A 12,768-nucleotide genomic window follows, 5' to 3' on the forward strand; every position below is an offset into this window, starting at 1 on the left:
GCGGCGGCAAGTCGCATCTCGCCGCGAAACTTCGCATCTGTCCGCCGAGGTATGCCGCGATCCGCGACATGATGCCGAGTCGAAGCGCATCATGAAATAAAAACTCATTTTAAAATTATTAGTTACATGTAGTTAACAAATTTTGAAAGAACAATTATAATAATAATTACAGGGTTCGACACTAAGGCACGTCCGACAGACATTGTCTAGTAAGATCGGTGGTCGGGCTAGTAAAACTGCGGGCTAGGTTGTCCGACTGGTCGTAAATAAATTAAAAAATATATATACTGATTCATATAACTATAAATAACTGCTGTGAAAACCTTTACTTTTAATGTGTAAAATTACTCTTGTATCCGTTATTTACATTAAAACAAAACTAGTATATTTAAATAAACGCAGAGCATTCACATGATTCATCGCTTTTTTTAGACGCAAAGGAGAGATTCTTGCAGAAATTGCTTGTTTCTATTGGTCCAAGTTGTCATGAATATAAATGATTTTCTGTAGTGTCGTAAAACTGTAGAGCATGACTTTACGACTTTTATCGAAAATCGGTAGATCTATTGTAAATGTAAACATTTTTGCGCAGCAGACAAGATAATGTAATAGAATGGCTTTGTTCAAGTTCGGATTTTTGTCCGACAAATCAGTTAATAAAAAAGAATCCGACGCTTAACTGACACGAAACGTAAATATGAAGAAACACGAAAACGTCAATTTTATCATAGATGGGAAATCGAGTCAGTTCCCATGGCTTGAATTTGACTGAGAAAAGCAAAAAGGGTTATTTTATTGTTTTACTCTATGCATAAAAAAATCTGGTGTTCACTGATTATTTACTGATAAATCCTGATTAAACAGTTACATGACACAATTGTGTTCATTTGCTATGTCAGTTATGGTCTAGTAGACATCAGGTTCGGGCTAGTACATTTTAAGAAGAGCTGGTCTGACGGTCTTGCTGTAATGTCGAACCCTGAATTAAAATCATAATAAATTTTGTGTGCACGGATTGTATTAGCATATACATGTAAGCATAGTTAATGTGTCTGGCCAATTAAGTTTGTTTCCCGCCCATAGTGTATGTATTTCACACATAAACAAGGTCACGTAATTATGTTTTCGCACATACAAGTGGTCAAGGCTCCAGCATATGGTGGATTTATAAATTAATTGCATGTTGATTCTGCTATTATATTTTAGCTGAGAACAAGATGTGTTTGTGAAACACAATGTCCCCCTACATGATGTTTGACCTTGAAGGATGACCTTGACCTTGTGAAGGATGACCTTGACCTTGACCTTTCACCACTCAAAATGTGCAGCTCCATGAGATACACATGCATGCCCAATATCAAGTTGCTATCTTCAAGATTGCAAAAGTATTCATAAAATAAGCGATTTGGGTCACATTTATTTGACCTCTGACCTTGAAGGATGACCTTGACCTTGACCTTTCACCACTCAAAATGTGCAGCTCCATGAGATGCACATGCATGCCAAATATCAAGTTGATATCTTCAATATTGCAAAAGTATTTATAAAATAAGCGATTTGGGCCACATATATTTGACCTCTGACCTTGAAGGATGACCTTGACCTTTCACCACTCAAAATGTGCAGCTCCATGAGATACACATGAATGCCAAATATCAAGTTGCTATCTTCAATATTGCAAAAGTATTCATAAAATGAGCGATTTTTGCCACATATATTTGACCTCTGACATTGAAGGATGACCTTGACCTTGACCTTTCACCACTCAAAATGTGCAGCTTCATGAGATACACATGCATGCCAAATATGAAGTTGCTATCTTCAATATAGCAAAAGTTATTGCAAAATGTTAAAGTTGGCGCAAACAGACCAACGTACAGACCAACGTACAGACCAACAGACAGGGCAAAAACAATATTTCCCCCACTACTATAGTGGGGGACATAAAAATAGCAGTTTGAAGCCACATCAATAATCAAGACGGTGACGACGTATTTGTTGTTTTGTTAATTATCAGCTTATTATAACTATTGTTCGAATATCCGTATATAAACACGTTTTATTTTGTTCATATTATACATTTAATATCGCTAATAATTACCCGATAATCCCGTATATTCCAGTTTTAAAGCAAATGCTGGTAAATATTTACGATACACAAACATTCTCGATATTTCCTTAAGTATCAAGTACATTTTGGCATTTGTTACTATTTATAGAGATGATGAAATAACGTCTAATCGGGGCGTTTTTTTTCCACTGAACAGGCGATTTACGCCTGACGTGATGTTCATGTATTTATACAACACAAAATACACCCAAACTTTCCAAAAGACGTTCTACATGTCTGCATAATTTTCGCGCGCTTTTTATGAAACAAAGGATATTTTAGCACTGTTTATTTGACGCTAGAATTTGCCAAAGGACGTGTTAGCATTAAAATTCGGAAGTGTGTTTCGGATTACAAATTTAATAATGATAATCGAACGAAACATAAACAGTTGCGCATAATTAATTCTACGATACACATACATGTATGTACATGTAGGTGGATATCTTTTCACTCGATCCACCGCGTACGTATGCGGCGGATTAACTCCGCGAAAGTTCGCGAGGTTAATACAGACTCGGCGTCGTTGCGCGGATCGATGCCAGGGCGATACGCCGCGTGAACACACGATTCGGCTGCAGAGGACTAATAATCTGGCCGTGGCGTAGCCGCGGATTATGTTTGTGCCGCTTTGGCTGTACTGTAAATCAACGAGTTTTCTATACAACAACAACTTCTTCTACAACCATGTCAGGATCGATCTATCTTGGTTGGGTTTTTTTTATTGTAAATATTATACTACATGTACATGTATGTTCTTGTAATAAATGTAATTTTATTTGAAAATCAGGAAGTCAAACGTAAAACGCGGAGTTTCCTCCGCGTTGCCAACGCCGAGGGCCGCCGCGTCGGCTTATCTGTTTTGCCGATCGTTAACCGCCGCGTCCAAAAACATGCAAACGCCGCGTATCGCAGGATTTTCTTAATCTCCCTCCAGGTCAATCCCAACGGAGTAGCGAGGGAAATTGGGGAAAACGCATGGAGTGTACTGTACCTATGGAGTTTCATGATCCTAGGCGTAAGCATTCTTGAGTTATCATCCAGAAACCATTTTACTGTTTCGAGTCACTGTGACTTTGACCTAGTGACCTGAAAATCAATAGGGGTCATCTGCCAGTCATGATCAATGTACCTTTAAAGTTTCATGATCCTAGGCCTTAGCGTTGAGTTATCATCCGGAAACCATCTGGTGGACGGACGGACGGACCTACATGTGCAAAACAATATACCCCCTCTTCTTCGAAGGTGGGCATAAAAAGGGTTTGAGTCCTCATTGATACAAAGACACTGTGCAAGTTTGCCAAGAATTGGATGAAAATTATGGACTTTATCACATAAAAAAACTGAATTATTATTTTTTTCTCAAATTCAAGGGGAGATAATTCTGGACTTATAACTCCGAATTACTCATTTTAATAGGGTTTGACTCACCATTCAGATAAAGACACTGTGCAAGTTGGGAAATAATTGGACTTTATTGCGTAAACAAGCCTTATTTCACAATTTTCTCAAATTCAAGGGGAGATAATTCTGGACTTTTAACTCTGAAGTCCTCATTTATATAAAGACACTGAACAAGTTTGAAAAGAATCGGATGAAAACTGTGGACTTTATCATGTAAACAAAAAAAAGTCTAATGCATGCACACACGGATGACAGAAACCACGCCATGACATAAGCTCTTCAGGCCTTCGGCCAGTACATGTGTAGAGCTAAAAACATATAATTAAACTTATAATAGACAAACCTGTCCAGGATTTCTGTTTTTTAGAATCCTCAGTAGCCAGTGAAGATTCTGGTAATCCATTGGTCATTTTGAACCCGACCAGTTCAATACGATTGGATGGATTGGTCCCAGGTACCTCAGTACTTGACTTTGAATTCAACTTTCTATCATTGTCCTTCAGTCCTTTAGAAGCTGATGCATTTTTCGAGTCTTCAACTTTTGAAGTTTCTGATATTTTTTTTGATCCCACATATATGGCAGTGGTGTAAGGGGGTTTATTTGTAGTTTGGGCTGCAAAACTCAGTGAGACTTTGGAAGGCAGAATGACCTTCTTGACACTGGTGCCGCCAGCTTCCATGCTGCTACCTTTGCTTTCCTTAGGTTCAGATTTCAACATTAGATTGTAAAAAATTATTCACACTGAAAGATTTAACTACAACCAGACAATCTTGTAACTTCCAGTGGGTAAACACTGGTCACCTGAAATGAGAGAAAATAAAATTAAATACCAGGTACTTTCTTATGCTTAAGTCTTAAATATAAACGTGTTCACTACTGCTTAACAGAAATTGAAAAATTCAAAACAAAAAAAACATTAATCTGAAAGGTACATGTATGAGCTCAGATCAGAAAAATTAGCCAAGTTTTATAAACTTTCGTAACCAATTGTTTCAAAACTGTGAAGGCAAAGTGAGCTTCCTATTGCAGCCAGATACATATTATAGACATACACGTATTAAAGGAAATATAATAAGCATAAGTGTTATTAATCCATTGAACACTGGGTTTACCATGAAACTGACATGAATCATTAAGAGGAAAATCATGACAACGTTGTGCTGATTTGTTCTTAAATTCGAGTGCATGAATCATATGACACCATTATACACACATATTCAAACTACACTTGATTTAAGCGATTTAAGATGAAGCTTGTATTTATTTAAAACATCAAGTAGAGGGGAATAGTCTGAACGGTCAATGACTTGAGCATGGATAAAGTCATGTGACCAAACAAATGATTGTTACGTATTGATAATGATGTACATGTAGATGTGTTTCCTGTTTAAAGGGACCTTTTCACATTTGGGTCAATGACAAAAAATTTAAAATAATTATTTCAGATTCGCAAATTTTTGTTTTAGTTATGATACTTGTGAGGAAACAGTGATGCTGAACATTTACCATGCTCTCAAATATCAATTATATGCATCTTTTCATGATTTTAAAACCTGAAAATTATACAGCGTTGCAATGCCAAACAATTGAATAATTTGGATAGTTTTGTTATTGTCGTTATATTTTGTGACACTTCATGGATATTATATATAAAAAGTATAAAATACATCACTCATTGTATGAGCATGGATGGCCAAGTGATCTAAGCGTTAGACTTTTACTTCAGGGGTAAGTGGTTCGATCCCATTTGAGGGTTACTTTTTTTCTGCCTTTATTTTTATTCTTGTTTTTTTACTGGAGCTTTTTAGATCAAATGTTTACATTTATCAATATGAAGCATTTAATGACAAACTTCAATACATGCAAAAATCTGCCAAAAAGTCCCTTTAAATTGTAAATTAAATAAATAAAACATCAGATCAAATCTAAAATCTACACAATAATAATTATGTTCTTTGAAATTGTTTTCCCTTCATGGGTCACTATTTTTAGAAAGACACATTGTTTAATAATCCAGTGATGTGCATTTTATTTAAGCTTACAAAATTGATGAACAGAATTTTGGTGTCCCCTCAACTGTAACACACAAACAAGTTTAACATTTATTGCGGAAGCCCGAACGCATGCTAGCAGTTGTTTGAAATTGATACCCCACACATTTATTTTCCATGGATTAACAAGATGGTATAATTACTTGTTAATATCTTGTTCAATTGCTCAATTCAAGTGATTTTAACAAGTGAATGGGAGGTCTTTTACAGAAGATAACAAAACACTTGAAGTTGGATTGAAATGTCAAGGTTATGTATACAATATTTTTATGGTTTGAGACTTTGAGTATGCACAAATTCTTACTGTACATCATTAGACACTTAAAACATGCAGGCTATGTTTATTATGATATTTAGATTTTGAAAGAGGTATGACAAAAGCAACTAGTGCAAATTATAACATGTTTATTTAAGAATTTAACAAAAGTTTCAAGTCAATTTATGTTTTTTCATTTGGAAAAGGCTAAATATAATATACACTACTGATATAAAAGAGAATAACATGCAACCATAAGTCTATATAAATTTTGTTTCGAGGTCATTTGTCATGTACTTTCTAGCGCAAGCGAAAGCATTCAAGTAATGGCATAAGTGTGATAATGCAGTAGGATAATGCGCTGAGATATACTGCCATACACAAATTGTCCTTGATGACAGTCATGTGAATGTGCTTGAATGACCAGCACTCTCCCAAAAACTTTGTATAGCTGCCAAAGGAATTGGAAAACATTCCATAGGATGCAAATTGCCAGAAAAGTTCACTAATTGCACAGCGGATAGGTAGCATTGGTAAACAGGGTTTTTTAGCATAGTTGCTAAAAAACCGACATGGAACGGTTGACCATTATGTAGCAAGTTACCTGATCAAAAATCAGACGAAATATCTATTTAATATAGTATATAGTAATTCTAACATTTTTTTTATTTAGAAACCTTTTTCTAATGTTTTCTTCCAAGAATATTGCTGACACCGTTTTTAGTAATTTTTCTAAGACTGTTTTACATGAAAAAACCTTCTAAGAAACTAAAACAAATTTCGTTCGTAAAACAATTCTGTTCTGGTTGATAGTGATCTCACAACTACTTTCTATTTCCTTTGTTTACTGTTCTGTGAGAGGTCAAATTCATTAGGCCCTGGTTTAAGGATATGAAGAATTTCATTGGTTAATTATAAATAGAAGTTAATTATAAATAGAAATTAACATATTCTCAACAGGAAGTGGGGCATAAAGCACTTTCATTCTTTCATGTGTAAAAAAAATAGCGGAGTACGATGAATGTTTTCTGATTTATGACATGGATTCTGAGCTGCCTTTCTATGGATTTAATGAAGTGCAGTTTGAAAGTAATAGAGATGTGTTAATTGAAATTAAAATGATTTACTTTGTGCCAGAAATTAACATTACGAGTAGAGCTAACGGTTTATATGTGGCATCGATTTTAATGGATTCGCGCAAATTCTGGACGAGTGTTGTGTCTGTAAACTATTAAATGGAATGCCGTAAATGTATCAAGTCGGAAAAGAAAACGGATGGTTGCATAATGGTATGCGTGAAATAATGTAATTCTACGTATTTATTTTCATAGTTATGTCATTTTGTAACCATTCACTTTCGTCACGATTTGGAATTCCCGTTTCTAAAAATAGAACATTTTGGTAGCATGGACCAACAAGGGAGGCGACTCGTGATGTCAGAAATTGTAAAGGTTACAATAAACTAAATAATCGAGTCATGAATAATCGAAACAATAAACTAAATAATCGAGTCATGAAGGTACTCTCTAAACCAGGGACCATAGTCTGTATAGGTCCCTGTCTAAACAAATCATCATATTTTCCTCGAAGGCATGTTTTACACTTTAGACTGTTGTTCTGGTTTTATCGTTTGGAGATATTGATAGGGTAAGCATAGGTGTTCACTATTAAATACCTGAAATAGGATAAAGTTAGAGATTAAAGTAAAAAATGGTCCTGCAAAAGGTTACAATCCACTAGAAAACGGCCGAAAAAAGGTGCAAAAACAATCGATTTTGATTTGAGTCGAATTCTTTTTTGGTTTGAACATTACATATCTTTTTTATTGCTTAAATTGATTCAGCTAAGAATGCCCGTCAAGAAAAGGTATGGTTATGGGGGTCTCTACGGCAAAATGTTGTATTTATTTTCGCTCAAATTTGTCGCTTTTACATTGAAACATATAACACATTTAGTATATTTTGACCTAAACATTAACTTCAGCAGCAACTTCCCTGTATCTTGCAACTATGCTTTCAACGCCATCGGCGCTCTCTTTATCTGATTTTGGGGAAAGGGCCTGGCCTTTTTTGAGGGGAAAAAATAGCGCGAAACGCCGGATTTGGGGGGAAAATAGCGTGAAACGCCAGATTTTGGGGAAAATAAGGAAAGTCTTAAATAATAAATGTAACATATTTTACTGTTTTTTTTAACAAATTCAAGGCAACAGAAAATTTAATTATGCAATATTTTTTTATTTTCTACACTGGATCAGGTTAACTTATATATTTAAAGGTAAAAAAGGGAAGGGGATATTAAATCTAGGGGAAAATTTACCTGCTGAGGGGAAAAAAATCTGAGGGGAAAGGGCAGTTTTTCGACGGGTCACAAAGAAGGAAAAAAAAAATGAGTAAATGCAAATCTTGGTTGTACATGACATTGATCAATGTGAAATTAAAATCAGCTTAAAAAATTGAATTTAATATGAACCATCGATCAATTCACTCAAAACTTTGTCAATATGTTATTTGTTATGGGCATATGCATTTCAATTATTCCTTCAAATTATATGAAGTTTGTCAATAATAAGGTTTTTTTTTGCAGAGGAATATTATCATAATACTGTTGGTAGTTATGCATTAAACTGCATCATTTAATGTTAAAGACTGGTTGAGAAACAAAAGCCCAAGAGGACCAATAAGGAAAAAAACAATCTTATAAATACTATTAAATCTCACCAAATGAGAATGCAATTAATTCTTAAATGCTGTGTGCTAAACCTTTCCAGTAAGAATTCATTTAAAAAAAAATACAGCACTTAATCTCTTTTGTTTAAATGTTAAATATCATACTTGGCTGGAGATTTCCATTTATTAGTGCGTCTGCTCATACATTCAATGTGCAGGCGGCCTGTTCAGTCTTGGAATTATTCTTTTTTTACTATTAGGCACTAGCCCGGTCTGGCTACCAGTTAAAAAATTTCACTAGCCTGAATCAATTTTAAATAGCCTGAATGAAAGTAATAATTCTGTAACATTTGTAACTATTTTTGTTTTGAATAAATACAGACCAATAAAGATTAAATAAATATACACTTGATTATTCTGTTTTTATTCACAGTTGTGAAAAAAAATTAACACAAGGTCTCCAGACATCTCCATTCCATCATGGTAATTGTCTGAGTCACCGCCATCCAGGTCTGGCATGTCAAGTACCTGAAAAAATAAAGTTGTTACACAATATACATTTTCTAAACAAATAACTGAATAAAGTAAATGCAAGGTCAAACTAGCAATAAATCAATAAATCAATAATACATGTGCATTAGAAGTTGAACACAGCAACTTTTCTGCCCCAACTTCTGAGTCTTCTTAATCTTAAACGACATTTGTAGCAGTAGTTCCATTGACAATTGACCTTAGCCACATCTGGTTTGTTGCGGATTCACAGATTGTACCAGCATCTTAAATGCACTGTGATACACATTTGAATTTACTGTCAGGATTTGTTCCTTGAAAGATAAACTTTATGTGTTAAAAACTATACTTGTAAGTTAGAGCATGTTATTTGATTGCATTATTTTTTCCATTATGTATGAAATGCACTTACCAGCCAGTCAGCAACGCATGCTCGGAATCAAATTACTTGGAGACATCAAAACGAAGCCAATACCGAATGTTTTTCTATGACAGTTGGAATGTTTGTTTCGTTGACTGATCATATTCTTTTGTTGCTACCTTCATTCTCATTTTAAGGTTGATGTTTGTTTCGTTGACTGATCATATTCTTTTGTTGCTACCTTCATTCTCATTTTAAGGTTGATGTTTGTTTCGTTGACTGATCATATTCTTTTGTTGCTACCTTCATTCTCATTTTAAGGTTGATGTTTGTGAGTTGCGCCCTCAAAATAACGCAGGAAAGACATTAAAATAAACTAAATGCCGCGAGTTCTCAATCCAGTTACAACTAGAGCCTTGTCAGAGACGTGACGTATACCCCCACATGCCGCATTGACACAGACTATTTTTCATGCTGTCTTCACATAACAAGAGAATCTAATTTATGGCGATATTTAAGAACTATTATGCCATTATCATTTATAGCCATTTTGACCTCAGGGCCCTCGTTTGGCCGTTTTTACCGCTGAATAGCGGCGGCTTTCCCCATGAAAAAAGTATACTTTTTTTCCTCTTTTTCAGCTAAAAATTCCCCCTCCAAAAAAAAAAAATATTTTTTTTTATATTTTTTTTTTACTTTTATACCTATGTTGCCAGCTGGTATGGTGCTACTAACCTTTGATTAAATGTATATTTATGTAAATCACATTAAAATATAGCAATTTTAGGTGTTGAATGGTTGGTGAAAAGATCTTCTGAAATTCCCCTTTTCACCCAAAACGACGTGAAATTCCCCCTCATGAGGGCTGTGGGTGGCTTCCCCATGCGGCAAGAGAGGGCCCTGGACCTTTGAACTCTTGAATTCTTTCACATGACACGCCGTCCAGTGACTGTGAACAAAATTAATGTACAGAGTCATTTTTAAATCTCACAAAGAGTGACATAGTTATGGCCCAGACAAGATCATTTATTGCCATTTTTAACCTTTGAACTAAAAGTGTGACCTTGAGCTTGGAGATATTGACGTAATTCTTTTGCACCACACACCATCCAATAATGGTAAACAAAAGAGCCAAATGATTTTAAAATCTCACAAAAAACTACATAGTTATGGCCTGGACAAGCTCATTTATGGCCATTTTTTACCTTTGAACTCAAAGTGTGACATTGACTTTGGAGATATCGACGTAATTCTTTCGCGCGACACACCGTCCAACAATGGTGAACAAATGTGCCAAATGATTTTAAAATCTCACAATGAACGGCATAGTTATGGCTCGGACAAGCTCATTAATGGCCATTTTTGACCTTTGAACTCAAAGTGTGACCTTGACTTAGGAGATATCGACGTAATTCTTTCTGTGACACACCTTCCAATGATGGTGAACAAATGTGCCAAATGATTTTAAATTCTCACAATGAACAACAAAATTATGGCCTGGACAAGGTCATTGATGGCCATTTTTGACCTTTGAACTTTTAGTGTGACCTTGACCTTGGAGATATTGACGTAATTCTTTTGCGCAACACACCATCCAATGATGGTGAACATAATAATTATGTGCCAAATGATTTTAAAATCTTACAATGAGTGACATAGTTATGGTCCGGACAAGCTCATTCATGATCGTTGAACTCAAAGTGTGATCTTGGAGATATTGACGTTATTCTTTCGCGCAACACACTGTCCAATGATGGTGAACAAATTAACCAAATGATTTATAAATGTCTCAATAAATGACAAAATTATGGCCAGGACAAGCATTTGACCTTTGAACTCCAAGTAATACCTTGACCTTTGAGATATCGACATACTTTTTTCACACCACACACCCCCATGATGGTGAATAAATGTACCACGTCATTTTAAAATCTAACAATAAATGACATAGTTATGGTCCGGACAAACTTTCAGTTTAAAAAACACTAAGTGACCTGTGACCTAGTTTTTGACCTGGCATGACCCATATTCAAACTTTACCTAGACATCATTTAGATACAACTTCTGACCAAGTTTGGTGAAGATCGGATGAAATTTCGGGACTGACAGACAGACTGACAGACTGACCGACCAATGGTAACGGGGATATAATAATATTTATAGCGTCTCGTGAAATCGACTCACAACACTGTTCGATATTCAATATGCATCCAATCAATGAGTGCTGGATGGAAATAACTGATGCAGTTTTAAATAAGCGTCTATATGAAGCTATTTCGTTACTAAGTTTGGACATGAAAAAAGCACTCCACCAATCGGGCTACTAGCTGGGAATTTTCACTCAACATACGCAAAATCAATCAACTTGGTCGACGGTCAAGTGGGTTATATGCTAGCAAATTTCTGTGTTAAAGCATTTCAACGTAGAACTGATAATATGAGTCGCGTTCTGATAAAACTGGGCATAATGCATGTGCGTAAAGTGTCGTCCGAGATTAGACTGTTTAGTCCACACAGGCTAATCTGCGAGGACACTTTCCGCACATGATTTATGCCCAGTTTTCTCAAAACGCGACTTATATATAGATTTCTAAGTTAAAAGGATTATAATAATTGCAACCGACACTTTTTTACCGCACACTGTTTCATGCTTGTATCCCTTTCAATGAAACAAACGCATTCAGAAGTTTTCTTTTCATTCTTTTAGGTTTGCCACACCTAGAGTCATTTTAAGTGCCAGGGCATCACGAAATCTCTTGAGAAAAGCTGGAATGATCAGAATCTAGAATTCTATGTATATCTTGTCGTAGTAATTCTGATGGCACTTTCGACTATAAATCTGGATTGCATCGTCTTCATCGTGACTCAAAAGGCGGTATGGAAAAGCTAAACTTGGGCGTTAAGAGAGAGAACCTGTTGCACAGCAATCAAATTATCGACACCTCCATGCTTAGCGATTTTTCCAAACACACGCAAGATTCGGTAGCGAATTCTTATCTTTCCTAGTTCCGCGGTTGTGATAAAATAGCTTTGAATAGCAGTGGCGATGGAAACTGTTTATTTAATTCAATTTCAACCTTGCTATCTGGCAAGGAGAGCAGAAACATTGAACTCCGGTATCTATGCTGTCTTGAGATGGTGAAGTCTAAAGACAAGATTATGAGACAAAGGGCATTTAAGAATCTAGAAAAGCTGTGTCCGACTCTTGAGGAAGACACCATTTACTGTACCAGGCTCAATGCTTGGTCATTGGCCTACCATGTAATGAGATGTCTTATGCCCTGAATTTGAAAATCAAGCTCCTGTCACCTGCCGTCAATGGGTCCAATGATTTTGCGTTTAAGAACCTTAACACTACATTCAGACCAGTCTTCGCCGACCCTGAGAAAACCCTGAACATTATGTTCAC

At 35.7% G+C, this 12,768-nt stretch overlaps 1 protein-coding gene across 1 annotated transcript in view; it reads right to left on the bottom strand.

Moving 5' to 3' along the window:
* The window catches only part of LOC127857256 (uncharacterized), a 33,686-nt gene extending 29,395 nt beyond the window's left edge, over positions 1-4,291 (bottom strand). The window contains exon 1 of the mRNA XM_052393672.1: positions 3,858-4,291. Coding sequence (XP_052249632.1) covers positions 3,858-4,233 — 376 coding nt within the window. The 5' untranslated portion in view covers positions 4,234-4,291. The remainder of the gene's footprint in view (positions 1-3,857) is intronic.
* Positions 4,292-12,768: the final 8,477 nt, after the last annotated feature.

The sequence above is a fragment of the Dreissena polymorpha genome, chromosome 14, assembly GCF_020536995.1.
Source record: "Dreissena polymorpha isolate Duluth1 chromosome 14, UMN_Dpol_1.0, whole genome shotgun sequence".
Classification (NCBI taxonomy): domain Eukaryota; kingdom Metazoa; phylum Mollusca; class Bivalvia; order Myida; family Dreissenidae; genus Dreissena; species Dreissena polymorpha.